At 42.2% G+C, this 15,082-nt stretch overlaps 1 protein-coding gene across 1 annotated transcript in view; it reads left to right on the forward strand.

Moving 5' to 3' along the window:
• The window catches only part of LOC109934117, an 18,499-nt gene extending 3,894 nt beyond the window's left edge, over positions 1-14,605 (forward strand). Inside the window, exon 2 of the mRNA XM_020532934.2 lies at positions 13,343-14,605. Coding sequence (XP_020388523.1) covers positions 13,343-13,701 — 359 coding nt within the window. The 3' untranslated portion in view covers positions 13,702-14,605. The remainder of the gene's footprint in view (positions 1-13,342) is intronic.
• The last annotated feature ends 477 nt before the right edge of the window (positions 14,606-15,082 follow it).

Here is a 15,082-nt window from a genome sequence, read left to right on the forward strand (position 1 = left end):
TGACTTCCCTGCTCCTTGGATGCTGTCTGACCTGCTGTGCTTTTCCAACTCCACTTTTATTGACTCTTGCTTCCAACATCTGCAGTCCTTACTGTCTCCAAGTGATATATCCATGTTTACTGATGATATAAAGCAAGGAGGAAAAGCAAGCTATGGGGAGACACAAAGAGATACAGACAGGTTAAATAAGTAGACAGCAATATAACAAATGGATGATCATGTCAGAAAGTGTGAAGTTGTATGTTTTGATGTTCAAAAAGTATTGGGTGTACTTGTGCATGGTACACAAAGAAAATCAGTGTGCAGAACTGTTGGATTCCAAGAATAATTTTTGTTACAATCATACAGTATTGGAGAGAGTACACCTTGGCAGTTTTGGTCTCCACTCAAAGATATACTTGCATTGGATGCAGTACAGTGGAGGTTCAATAAATTGGTCCTTGATATAAGCAGGTTGTCCTATGTTGAGAGGCTGAGCAAACTGGATCTATATTCTCTGGGGTTTAGTAGAACAAGAGGTGATTTTATTGAGATTTACATTGTTCTGAAGGGGCTTGGCAAGGTAGACATTAGGAGATTTGTTTCCACTGGGCAGAGAATCTAAAACAAGGATACACAGTCTCAATATAAGGGTCCATTTGGAATTCTCTGTCCCAAGGGTCTATGAAATCTCCATCACTGAACATATTGAAGGTTGGGATAGACATTATTTTTGTCTTTCAGAGAACTGAGGGATGTGAGGAGTAGTCGGGAAAGTGGAGTTGAAGCCCAAGATCGGCCATGATCGTACTGAATTGTGAAGCTGGCTAGATAGTTTGTAGAGTCTACCTCTGTTCCTTTTTCTTGTTTCTTGTCTACCCAATCATCCATATACCCATCTCATCTATCTACGTTACCCTACCTATGCCACTCTACCTACGTTCTCATTCACCCACCTGCCAATCTACCCAACTGCCTGCTGTCCTACCCACTTACCCATTCACTCATTTATTTATTCACTAATATTTACGCTTACTTTTTAAACTGACCTTGTGACAATGGCTAATGCCATCCTGTAGTGTTCCCACATTTTCTTCCAACCCTGATGCTCCAGCCCTACAATGAACTTTGAGAGACTATACGATCTATATTTTTGAAGAAGTTGGATTTCAAATATCTGGTCAGAATGCAGAACAGCACTGGAATCAGCAAAATTTGATGGAAGCAGCAATCTGATGAAGATTGCTTCCCCATGCTTGTACTCACTGGAGTTTAGAAGAATGAGAGGCAGTCTTATTGAAACATGTAAGACTCGAAGGGTAGATTCAAAGAGATCCCCTTGTTAGAGAGTCTAGGACCTGAAAGCTTAATCACAGCGTAAGATGTCACCCATTTAAGGCAGAGATAAGGAGATCTTTCTCCCAGAGTGTTGTTATTTATGGAATTCTTTACTGCAGAGGACTATTGATCCTGGGTCATTAAGTATATTCAAGGCTGAGGTAGACTGATTTTTAACCAGCAAGTGAGTCAAGTGTTGGGGAAAAAGCATAAAGTGAAGTTAAGGATTATCTGGTCACCTATGATCTCATTGAATGGCAGTGCACACTCATTGGGCCAAATAGTCAACATCTGCTCCTAAATCTTATGACCTTAAAATCTGTTCCTCTGTGTCTGTTTCCACAGTCAAAGCTGCAAGTTGCATACCAGATATAGGAAGTAAGCTTGATCCTAAAAAAGAAAAGAAATTCAGGTAATTAATGTCAGTCTTGAAAAAGTATTTTAGAAATTCAAGTGAAATGCAATAGAGTCAGGGAGTTGTACAGCATGGAAAAAGACCTTCAGTCCAACTTGTCCAGGCTGACCAGATATCCTAAACCAATCTAGTCTCGTTTGTCAGCATTTAGCCCATATCTCTCTAAAACCTTCCTATTCATGTACCCATCCAGGTGCCTTTTAAATGTTGGAATTGTACCAGGCTCCACCACTTCCTCTGGCAGTTCATTCCATACACGCACCACCCTTTGCATAAAAAGTTGTCCCTTAGGTCCCTTTTAAATATTTCCACTCTCACCTTAAACCTATGCCTTCTAAATTTGGACCCCCCTATCCTGGGAAAAAGACCTTGGCTATTCACACTATCCATGTCCCTCATGATTTTATAAACTTCTACAAGGTTACCAAAGCCCCAGGGAAAATAGCCCAAGCCTATTCAGCCTCTCCCTATAGCTCAAACCCTCTAACACTGGCAACATTCTTGTAAATCTTTTCTGCAACCTTTCAAGTTTCTTAACATCTTTCATATCAGGGAGACTAGAATTGAACACAATATTCCAAAAGTGTCCTGTACTGTCTACCTGTGACTCCACCTATGTTGGCAAGTTAATTTGGAGAATAACACTCAAGAAACTCAAATTTGTCAAATCTCCAGGACCTGATGGTCCATACTGTAGGCTTCCAAAAGAGGTCGCCACAACAATTGGCTGGTTATGATTTCCAAAATTCCCTGTTTTGTTTATTTGGCCATGGGATGTGGGTATTGCTGGTTACACCATCGTTTATTGTCTAGACGGCTGTAGAGAGTTAACCACACTGCTGAGGGTCTGGAGTCACAGGTAGGCCAGACTAGGTAAGGATAGCAGATTTCCTTCCCTAAAGGTAATTCATGAACGAGATGGATTTTTACAACAATTGGTAATGGTTATATGATCACCGTCAAGCAAGCTTTTAATTAAACTCAAATTTCACCCTCTGCCATGTTGGAATCTGAACCCATGTCCACAGAACATGCGACCAGAGTTCTGGATAACTAGACTAATGACAATATAATTGCACCACCCCTTCCCTGAATGAATCTGGAATGACCCCGGCGGATTGGAAGTTAGCAAGTATAAAACCTCTATTCAGGAAAGGAGGAAGAGAGAAAACAAGGACTACAACTCATTTAGCCTGACACTCCTATCTGGTAAGTGCTGAAACATATTATTAAGGAAGTATTAGCATTGTACTAGGAAAATGTGCACTGTATGATCATAAAGGCAGAACATTTTCAAATTGGCTGGCTGTGACCAGTGGAATACACAAAGATCAGTGCTGGGCCTCAGCTATTTAGCTTATTTTAATGATAGATTTTAAAGAGAGAGAGAGCATCTTGGTTTGCTGACAATACAAAGGCTGGGGAGAATGCAAATTGTGAATAGGATACAAAAAGACTGAAAAAGTCATATTGACAGGTTAAGTGAGTGGGCAACAGCATGATAGATGGCATATTGTTTCAGAAAGTGTGAGGCTATACATTTTGGTTGGATATTGAGAGTATCATGTTTGTGTTTGTACAAAGAACACAAAAAAAATCAACCTGGAGGTGCAGAAGGCAAATTACATCTTGACCTTTACTACAATGGGATTGGAGTACAGGAATAAGGAGATTTTGCTGCAGTTGTGCAGGACTTTGTTGAGACAATATCTGGAATACTGTGTGCAATTCAGGCCTCCATATTTAATGAAAGATATATTTACATTGGAGGTGGTATAGAGTAGGTTCACTGTGGTAAAGGTGCAGTCCTACGATTAGAGGCTGAGTAAATTGGATCTATATTCTCTGGAATGTAGAAAAATGACAGGCGATCTCACTGAAACATGCAAGATTCTGAAGAGATTTGACACAGTGGTTGTTTCCAATGGATGAGGAAAATAAACGTTGAGCTCGTGGTCTCAAGATAAGAAGCCAATCAGTTGGAATTAAGATAAGGAGAAATATCTTCACTCAAAGGGTTGGGAATCTTTGGAATTCTCTGTCCCACAGGACTGTGTACGCTTCCTAATTAAGTACATTTAAGGCTGAGATAGTCAGATTTTTGCAGTCTGAGGGAATCAAAGAATATGGGGAGTTGGTGGGAAAGTAGAGTTGAAGTTCAAAATCTACCATAATTGTGTTCAATTGTGGAGAAGGTCCAATATATAGAGAACATTTGGATGCTATGTGAAACCTTCATAAAATTTTGGTCAGGTCACAGCTGGACTATGGCATCCAGTTCTTATCATACGCTTTAGGAAGGATATGAAGTTCCTTGAGACGCTGCAGACAAGATTGACCAGCATAGTTCCAGGATGGGGGACTGTAGTCACCACAACGTTTGGTTGGGGAAGTTGGGGTTGGCCTTCTTGGAGAAGAGGAGACAGGGGAGATGTGTTGACAGGGATAGAGTATTCACGGTATGTAGTTTGACCACTAAGATACTCAAAGCACCTTACGGCAAATGAAGTGTGGTTATTACTATAAGAATTATGACAGCCAATATCCACCAACAGCAAAAGATCCACAAACCATAATGGCATAATGACCATGTGAAATAAAGAGACAGCTGTGGATGTTGGAAATCTGAAACAAGAAACAGAAATTGTTGGAGAAACTCACGTTCTGAAGAAAGGTTCGCTGGAGTCAAAATGTTAATTCTGCTTTCTCTCCACAGATATTACAAATCTCGTGAGTTTCACCAGCAATTTCTATTTTTGTTGATGACCATGCAATCTGTTTTAGATTTGGAGACATACTGTCACTGGACTCTTGAAATCACACTTTTAAAACCCTCCCATTTGCCAGTCGTTCCTTTTCCTTCAAACAGACCCATCCAGTTGATCTCTGCTAGATCCTGCCTAATGGCCCCAAAATTGGCCCTGCTCCGGTTTAGCACCTTAGCCTGTGGGCCTGTCCTATATCTTTCCATGTAAAAATTAAGAGAGTTATGGTCACTGGACCCAAAGTGCTCTCCGACTGACACTTCAGTCACTTGCCCGACCTCATTTCCCGAGAGGAGGTCCTTGCACCCTCCCCAGTGGGCCCCTCTGCAAGACTTAAGAAACTTTCTTGGACACATTTAACAAATTCCACCCTGTCCGGGCCCTTCACACCCTGGGTGGCCCAGTCAATGGAGGGAAAATTAAAATCTCTAACCAATACCACTCTATCATTCCTAAAATCTGCAATCTGCAATCTTTCTACACATCTGCTCTTCTAGTACCCACTGGCTATTTGGGGGTCTATAATACAGTCCCCACAGAATGACCATCCCCTTCTTGTTTCTACGTTCTAAGCATATGGCCTCATTTGATGATCCCTTAAGAATATCCTTTCTAAGCACTGTTGTTATGCCCTCCCTTCTCAAAAATGGCAACTCCCCCTCCTCACTTACTTGTACTTATGTCATGCCTGTAGCTTCTGTATCCCGGAACATTGAGCTGCCAGTCCTGCCTTTCTCTCAGCCATGTTTCTGTTATGGCTATGATATTCCCACTTCCCAGAGCAAATCCATGCTCTGAGCTCATCTGCCTCACCAGTCAGGCTTCGTGCATTGAAACAAATGCACTCTAACCTAGAAGTCTTTTCCCACCCTTTACTGTGCCCCTGGCTATCCTGAATAATAAACTTGCTCTCGCTGGCTAATACATTTTCACCTGACTTTTCAATGGCCCCTCTCTTATTCAGAGTCCCACACCCCCTGCCAAACTAGTTTAAACCCTCCCGGGTAACTCTAGCAAATCTCCCCATGAGGATATTGGACCCCTTCCAGTTCAAGTGCAACCTATCCCTCTTTTACAGGTCACTTCTACCCCGAAAAAGATCCCAATGATCAAAGAACTGAAAACTCTGCCTCCTACACCAGCTCCTCAGCCATGCATTCATCTGGCCTATCTTTCTATTTCTATGCTCACTGACGCATGGCACTGGGAGTAATCTGGAGATCACTACCCTTGAGGTCCTGCTTTTTAACTTCTTACCTAGAACATAGAACATAGAACAAAGAACAAAGAACAAAGAACAAAGAAAATTACAGCAGAGGAACAGGCCCTTTGGCCCTCCAAGCCTGCACCGACATGCTGACGGTCACAACTAAAACCCCCAACCCTTCCGGGGACCATATCAAGACGCCCTTTAAAAGTCACTATCGTATCTGCTTCCACTACCTCCCCAGGCAGTGAGTTCCAGGCACCCACCACCCTCTATGTAAAAAACTTGCCTTGTACATCACCTTTAAACCTTGTCCCTCATACCTTAAACCTATGGCCCCTGGCAACCGAGTCTTCCGCCCTGGGAAAAAAGCTTCTGACTGTCCACTCTGTCCAAGCCCTTCATAATCTTGTAGACCTCTATCAGGTTGCCCCTCAACCTCCATCGTTCCAGTGAGAACAACCCAAGTTTCTCCAACCTCTCCTCATAGCTAATGCCCTCCATACTAGGCAACATCCTGGTAAATCTTTTCTGTACCCTCTCCAAAGCCACTATATTCTTCTGGTAGTGTGGCGATCAGAATTGAACACAATATTCCAAATGCGGTCTAACTAAGGTTCTATAAAGCTGTAACATTACCTGCCAGTTTTTAAACTCAATGCCCTGGCCAATGAAGGCAAGCATGCCGTATGCCTTGCTAACTACCTTCTCCACCTGTGTTGCCACTTTCAGTGACCTGTATACCTGTACATCCAGATCCCTTTGCCGATCAGTAGTCTTAGGGGTTCTGCCATTTGCCGTATACTTTCCATCTGGATTAGACCTTCCAAAACGCATTACCTCATATTTTTCCAGATTAAACTCCATCTGCCATCTCTCTGCCCAAGTCACCAACCGATCTATACCCAGCTGTATCCTTTGACGGTCCTCATCGTTATCTGCAATTCCACCAACCTTTGTGTCATCGGCAAACTTCCTAATCAGACCAGTTACATTTTCCTCCAAATCATTTACATTTATTACAAACAGCAAAGGTCCCAACACTGATCCCTGAGGAACGCCTAACTCCCTATACTCATTTCACAGGACCCCATCTCTTTGTCTAACTGTGTCATTAGTACCGATTTGCACAATGACCTTTGGCTGCTCACCGTACACCTCCAGAATGTTCTGCAACCGCTCAGAGACATCCTTGACCCTGGCGCCCGGGAGCCAACACACCATTTTGGTGTCTCTTCTGTGGCCACAGAATCACCTGTCTGTCACCCCCTCAATTGAGCCTCCTATCATTATGGCTCTGTCTGAATGCACCCTTTCCCTCTGAGCCTCAGAGCCTGTCACTGTGTCACTGACCTGACTGCTGCTGCTGCTAGCCCCTGAAAGGTCATTTCCGCGCCCCCCTCCACCCCCCACCCCGCACCCAACAATATCCAAAGCGGTATACCTGTTATTTGAGGGGAATGGCCACAAGCGAATCCTGCCCTATATGCCTTGCCCCCGTACCTCTTTGGTGGTCATCCAGCTGCCTGCACCTCAGGAGTGACCAATTCACTACAGCTCTTATCAATGATGTTCTCTGCACCCCAGATAATCCTGAGTGCATCCAGCTCCAGTTCCCTATCACGGTCTGTCAGGAGATACAACCGGGTGCATTTCTCGCAGGTGTAACCACCAGGGAAACTGGAAGTCTCCCTGATCCCCCACATTCTACAAGAGGAGCATGCCACTGCCCTCACTGCCATTCCTACTGCCTTCAGTCCAGACAGAAAGAAAGTAGAGTTAAAGAGCCCTTACCTACTCTTACCTGTATGCCTGCTCAGTCTCCTCACGCTGAAACCTCTCGAGCAAAGGCCTCAGCACTTCCACTCTAACACTGGCCCACTCTCTTAATGGCTGCTCCCTTGTACACCAGTTTCCTTCCTCACAGAACCCCTTTTTTTTGGTCAGAGGAGGAGGAAGGGTGGGAAACACCAATGTAGTGTTTCAGGTTTAACCACACCTTGACACCAGGTTCTCTTTGACCTGCTGTACAGTCGTGATGTCTCACAGAATTCCGCTGTGATGACTCACAGCCGCCCTCTAATTCACTGCCCTTCTTCACCATCTCATGAAGGGTGTCCTACGGCGATCTCCTGTACAGTCGTGATAGGTCACATGACCTCCTGCTATGCTGTAACCAATCTATAATGCACACACATGCAGACATCCAGCCACACAAATGCACACACAAACTCAAAGACACCAGACTCTCACATGGACATAGACAGATACACAGAAACAAAGATGAAAACATGGCAGCACAGAAGAAAGAGAAGGCCATTTAGTCCCTCAATTCTCCATTCTAGATCATGGCTGATAATCATGGCATCAGGGAAACATAAGCAAGGAAACTGCCTGCTTATTACCACCTACTGCTCACAGCAGCATCTTCAACCAATAAATCAGAACTCCATTACATTGACCAGCACCTAGAAGAAGCACTGACTATGGCAAGGGGACAATCTCTGGATTGTGGATGGTAATGGTGGTGGGTGGATGGGTGGTGGGATTGTTCAATTTCCATTACCACTGCTAACCAAGCTGCTGAAATCCATGTTTGTCTTTATAAAATAGTGGATGTCATTTTTATACAGATATGAGCTGAGTAGCAATGAGCAAAAACCTGGCTGTATGGCAGCATACCATTACTGCTTCATCTAAGTACACATACCAATTTTAATGTGGGCATTTTTTCTAGGACAGAATGATAGCAGCATTCACTACGAAAAAGTGAGAGAATCCGTCAGAACAGAAGATCTAGACTGGAGTGTCTAAGTATATGATCCTTTTGTAAAAATGGTAAAATGTCACATTTGTAATATGTTCTGCAAGCAAGATCAACATTACTTTATTTGAACTAGCTTTCAAACAGAAAAATGACTCAAGTCAAAAACATTGATGCCATATATATGCTTATTATTACTTCCCATGCTACAATTTGCAGCTTGTTTAAAAGAAAAAGAGTGAACCAATCTGGTATGGAAAGATAAAAATGATCTCCCTCTAGGGCTTCTCATATCTCCCACTATTTCCTACCAAGTAACCAGCAAGTCTTCTGTACCCAGTGCATACTTAAACTGCCAACTGTAAGTTACATGGCAAGAGGTCAGCTGAAGTTGCTTTTTAGTTTTCCCTCATCTCTAACACATTGGCATCTGTTCCACACAACATGGATAATAGCAACAAGTCAGCTAAAAAGAAACTGTGGCCACATGTTTTGCAACCAGTTGTATGGCTCCTTGCCATATCTCTCTTCTGACGGCTCATCTAAAGTCCCACCATTGCAACAAGTCTGAAAATCAAGTCCAATGCATTAGATTATTATTGGCTATTATAGCACTTTATTGGATGTGATTCCAAAAATATCACTGTCCCTCTTCTGTGGATATTTCAAAGTGAACTTCTAGACAAAAATTAATATAGGTATTTGAGAGATTCACTAATCTGCGCAAAGTCTGAGCTAGAAAGTTTTATGCTTACCAGCTGCTTAGTTTAAGTAATCGTGTCACCTTCTGGCTTTTGATTCCATTTTGTTTCCAGTGCCATCCCATGTTGGATTGAAATTGCACAGAATGCTATTAGCTGCATATCTGGAATAAATATCTTTCAGCAGTTTTATAATTAGAATATTATTTCAGTAAGGCCTATACCAGGCTAAAAAAGTGTCTTAGTGATTAATAAAAAATGGTGGGTTACTCTTGTACAGAACCAGCATAGATATGTCAAGTTGAATGGTCTCCTTTTATGCTGTAGCCATTTTATGATTCCATGAAAGGGTATCATTTCATGATTCTATGTAAAATGCAAATACTGATATTCAGATTATGGGTGTATTTGTGCAACTGATGCATGAAGTTAACATGCAGGCACAATTAACAATTAGGAAAACAAATAGTATGTTAGTCCTTATCGTAAGGGTAATGAGTAAGGATGTCCTACTTTAATTATGCAAGACTTTGGTGGAATCAGACCTGGACCACTGTGTAGAGTTTCTGTCTGCACATTTAGGGAAAGATATACTTGCATTTGAGGCAGTACAGCAAAGTTTCACTAGATTGATTGCAGGAATGAAAAGTTGCCCCATGAGAGTAAATTGGGGTCACACTTACTAGAATTTAGAGAACTGAGAGGTGATCTGATTGAAACACAGAAGATTCTGAATGGGTTGGCATGGTCGACTCAGAGATTTCACTGGCTGGTGATCTAAAACACGAGGATTACGGGGCGATCATTTAAGGTTGAGATGAGGAGAATAATTCAAAGGGTTGTGAATTTTTGAAATCCTCTACTCCAGAGGATTATGGATGTTCCATCAATGAATATATTTAAGATTGAGATCGGCAAATGTCTGGACCTTCAGGAATTCAGGTGATGCAAGAAGTAGTTGGAAAGTGGAACAAACAAAAGAACAAAGAACAAAGAAAATTATAGCACAGGAACAGGCCCTTCGGCCCTCCAAGCCTACGCCGAAACAGATCCTCTATCTAAACCTTGAGTTGAAACTGAAGATCACATTAAGTCAATGGGCTGTATGGGCTACTCCTGTTCCTGTGTCTTGTATGAATGGAGGTTTTTATAACTCTGAAAGGTTCTGACAAAGTTCTGGATACAGTAATTCCTATTTGTGAGGAAGAACAGTTCTAGACACCATCAAAATAAGATAATCACCAAGAAATCCAATAGGGAATGAAGATTGATAAGAATGTGGAACTTGAAACCATGGGTCGTAGTTGAAATGAATAGTGTAAGACCATTTAAGGGACAGCTAAACAAAGGTATGAGAAAGAAAGATTACAATTTAGATCAGTAATGGCTGGAGGCTTGGGCGGAGCACAAACACAAGCATGGAGGGGTAGGTAATATAGTCTGCTTCTGTGCTGTCTTAGCTATGTAATATTATTAAACTCAGAAACAGCCCCATTCCATGCAGCACCACCCCTGTCCCCCCAAATCTCCCATCCCCTGCTCCCCCCCCCCACCACACACACACACAAAAACTCATGTAGACTACAGACATAGCCATATACCCAAGCAACCATGCATTCCTAGGCACTCACTTCTACATATGGAAGGCAAGAGCTTAGTAGCTCACTATCGTTTTCTAACTTTGATCATGGGTTGAAGGCATCATTGCGTGGGCCAGCCTTTATTGCCAATTCCTCAGTGTCCAGAGAGCAGTAAGAGTCAACCACATCATTATGGGTTTAGCATCACATGTAGGCCAGAAAAGATATGGATAGCAGATTCCCTTCCCTAAAGGACATTTGTGAACCAAGTGGGTTTTTATGACAGTTGTGACATGATCACCATTAAGCCAACATTTTATTCTAGACTTTTACTGAATTCAAATTTCACCATTTGCCATGGTTGGATTTGAACCCATGTCCCCAGAACATTAATCTGGGCTGCTAGATTCCTAGAGATAACAAGGTGTAGAGCTGGATGAACACAGCAGGCCAAGCAGCATCAGAGGAGTAGGAAAGCTGATGTTTCGGGCCTCGGACATTCTTCAGAAATTCTGATTTCTGAAGAAGGGTCTAGGCCCGAAACGTCAGCTTTCCTGGCCCTCTGATGCTGCTTGGCCTGCTGCGTTCATCCAGCTCTACACCTCGTTATCTCAGATTCTCCAGCATCTGCAGTTCCTACTATCTCTGCTAGATTACTAGACCAGTTATATTACCAGTACACCATCACCTCCCGTTTCTAACCTCATCTGAAGCTCATGACAACTTTACTCAATGACCTCTCTATATCTTCTGGAACCCTCTCAACATTGTCCATGTTGGCAGTGATGAAAATGATAATCAATCCTGCTCCTACCCAGACAGAAAAAGAAAGATTTAATTGAGTGCACCTTCATGTTTGACCACTGTACTAGTCTGCTGTGAGACAGAGAATGCCATAACTCAAGAACCCAGCATAACCATTCACATGGACAATGACACTACACAGCAAACTGAAGTAAGGTGGTCAGTTAGCTCAGTTGGCTGAACAGCTGGTTTGCAATGCAGAGTAATACCAACAGCATGCACTGAATTCCCACACTGGATGAGTTTACCAGAAAGGATTCTCCTTCTTAGTCTCTCTCCTTGCCTGAGAGGTGTGATGATCCTCAGGTTGAGCAATAACCAGACATCTGTCTCTCATGAGAGAGCAGCCCTATAGTTTCGTGGGACTATGGTGACTTTAGCTTTAAAGGTTAAAGCTATCTGAATCTTTACTTGAAGCTAATACACCAGCTGTATCCATCAACGGCAGCAGAATTGTAGGGTAAAAGCATAACACTATGCAAATATAACAATGTATATTGATCTTTTAATCCCTGTTTGCTGTATATGTTTTCATTTGTGATGAACAATGGAACAAGTAACAAATGACAGGAAAGGTTGAAAGCTGACTGTTCAAAATCTACACATGCATATTTTAATACTCGTTCAGATTACTTGTAAAGTGCAATCACTACCAGATTGTCAAAACTTTAGAAGTTAATTTGCATACAGTAAGGTCCCACTAACAGCAATATATGTTTTGTGATGTTTGCTGAGCAATAGCTGAGTCAGCCAGACCTGGATGATATTCAGGTTTGGGTTGACATGTAGCGAGTAATACTCACACCACACAAGTGCCAAGCAATGGCCACTTCTAATAAGAGACAATCAAACCTTTGCACTTTGACATTCAATGCCATTACCATTGCCAAATTCCCCACCATCAACATCCTGGGACTTACCATTGACCAGAAACAGAACTGGACTAACCATATAAATACGTGGCTGCAACAACAGGTCAAAGGTTAGGAATATTTCAATAAGTAACTCACTACCTGACTCCCAAAGCTTGTCTACCATCTACAAGCTATAAGTTAAAATGTGATGGAATATTCTCCACTTACCTGGATTAGTGCAGCTTCAACAACACTCAAGAAGCTTGATACTATCCAGGAAAAAGCAAGCCACTTGATTGATACCAACATCACTACATTCACCCCCTCCACCACAGATGCTCGATAGCAGCAGTATGTGCCATCAACAAGATGCACCGCAGATATTCACCAAAGCTCCTGAGATAGCATCTTCCAAACCTGCAATCGCAATGATATACAAGGACAAGGGCAGTTTTACATGGTAACACCACAATCTGCAAGTTCCCTCACCACCAACACCTCCCCCCAAGTTACCCACCATCCCAACTTGGAAATATACTGTCAACCCTTCATTGTTGCTGGGTCAAAATCCTGGAATTCCCTTCTTAACATAATTATGAGTGTACTTCCATCAAGTAGACTGCAGTGTTTCAACAAGGCAGCTCACCACCATCTTTGAAAGGCAATTATGGATGGACAATAAATGCTGGCCAAGGCAGCAAAGCCCACATACCCAAATGAATAGAAAAAAAGATAAATATTGGCCAGGACACTAGGGAGAAATGCCCTTCTGTTGAATGAATAAGACCATAGGATGTTTTTATATTCACCTGAGATGACAAAGTCATAGATGGTTGGGTCCTCAGCTTAATGCCTCATCTGAAAGACAACACCTCCTATTAAAGTTCAAATTAAATCATTGTAACCATATTCCATTTCCTTTCTTGTCTCAACAGCCAGTGAGAATGAATACTGCTGGCCTTCCCACTTGCGCTGCCGGAATGGAGAGCGGCTGGACAAAGCTTTTGTGTTCTTAGACACCAACAAAGAAAAACAAAATGTGTCTGTTGGCTATATTCTTAATTCTGTGATGGCTATGTCAGCCCAGGGTGTACACGTGACCCCACAGGTTACCAGCTCAATAATGAGTGAGCAGTGTGGCATCACATTTGATATGACTAAGCTTTTCAAAGCCACAGTCAGTACATTGTGTGTGCAAGTCACCTGCCAGGACAATACTTCCATATCATGTGACTCGCTAAACAACACTCTTAAATGTCCACCATTCTTGGCGACAGTATGGTCCAGGACCTAATAACCCTTCTCATGAAGGGCACTGGACATTGTGTTCACAGTGAATTAACTATGTAGCATTTTTCCAAAGGTTTTTGGAATGAGGCCTAATTGAAGACTACAGTTGGACAGAAGTTAGAACTGTGAAGTGGTTCTCAGAAGTATTGGAGACCCCATGTTTTATAGAGAAAGGATGATCATCTATTTTTTTATATGTCTCTGTTCTGTGTAAGTCTGAAAGTTCAACATAAGAACATAAGAAATAGGAGCATGAAAAGGATATTTGGCTCCTTAAATCTGTTCTGCCATTCAGTAAGATGATTGCTGATTGTAGCCATAACTGCACTTTCCTGTCTCAATTCCCTTGTAAATCATAACTGAGGGCATCACTCAGATCTGAATGCTACTGAGTGTCAAGCTAAATAGTCAATGCAAGATGTTATTGAAATAAGGTTGCCAACCCTTCCTGAATTGTCCTAAAGTCTGCTGTTCTTAAAAAATAATTTCCTGGATGTGCAAACCAAGAGAGAAAAATGGTAAGGGTTTAAAAAAAAAATGAAATTGAAGCTGGGTCTGAAAGGCATCAGCAAAAATGATCCAATTAGGCAGTTCAAAGTCTGCTCTCATTACGCTGGTGCTCCTGGAATGGACATATCAGGTAACCAATGCCATTAGCATGGAAGCAGAGCCATTATACATAACAGTTCTTGCATTGAAAACTTCCAGGAATACATCCAACCATGGTGGCAATCAATATCGAATGCCACATGGTTCCTGCTGCACAACTTATTCCTTCTCACAAATCGTTCAATCCTTGCTCTGTTCAAAAACAGAGGTGACAGAGTCACAAATGAAAACAGACCCTTCGGTCTAAACAGTCCACGCCAACCATATTCCCAAACTAAACCAGTGCCACCTGCCTGCACTTGGCCCCTCTCCCTCCAAACCTTTCCTATTCACCAACTTATCTAAACGTCTTTTAAACAGCAGTTCATTCAACATACAAACCATTCTGTGTAACAAGGTTGCTCCTCATGTCCTTTTTAAATCTTTCCCCTCTCACCTTAAAAATGGAACTCCCCACCCTAGAAAGACCCTTCTCATTCAACTTATCTGTGCCTCTCATGATTTTACAAACCTCCATCAGGTCACCCCTCAACTTCCTACGTTTGTGAAAAAAAGTCCCAGTCTCTCCAGTGTATTTTTATATCTCAAACCTTCCATTTCTGGCAACATCCTGATCAATCTCTTCTGAACCCTCTCCAGTTTAATAATATCCTTTCTATTATAGGGCGACCAGAACTGCACTCAGTACTCCAGAAGAGGTTTCATCTATGTCCTGTACAACCTCAACAGGATGTCCCAACTCTCATACTCAAAGGTCTGAGCAATGAAGGCAAGTG

The sequence above is a fragment of the Rhincodon typus genome, chromosome 23, assembly GCF_021869965.1.
Source record: "Rhincodon typus isolate 14 chromosome 23, sRhiTyp1.1, whole genome shotgun sequence".
Classification (NCBI taxonomy): Eukaryota; Metazoa; Chordata; class Chondrichthyes; order Orectolobiformes; family Rhincodontidae; genus Rhincodon; species Rhincodon typus.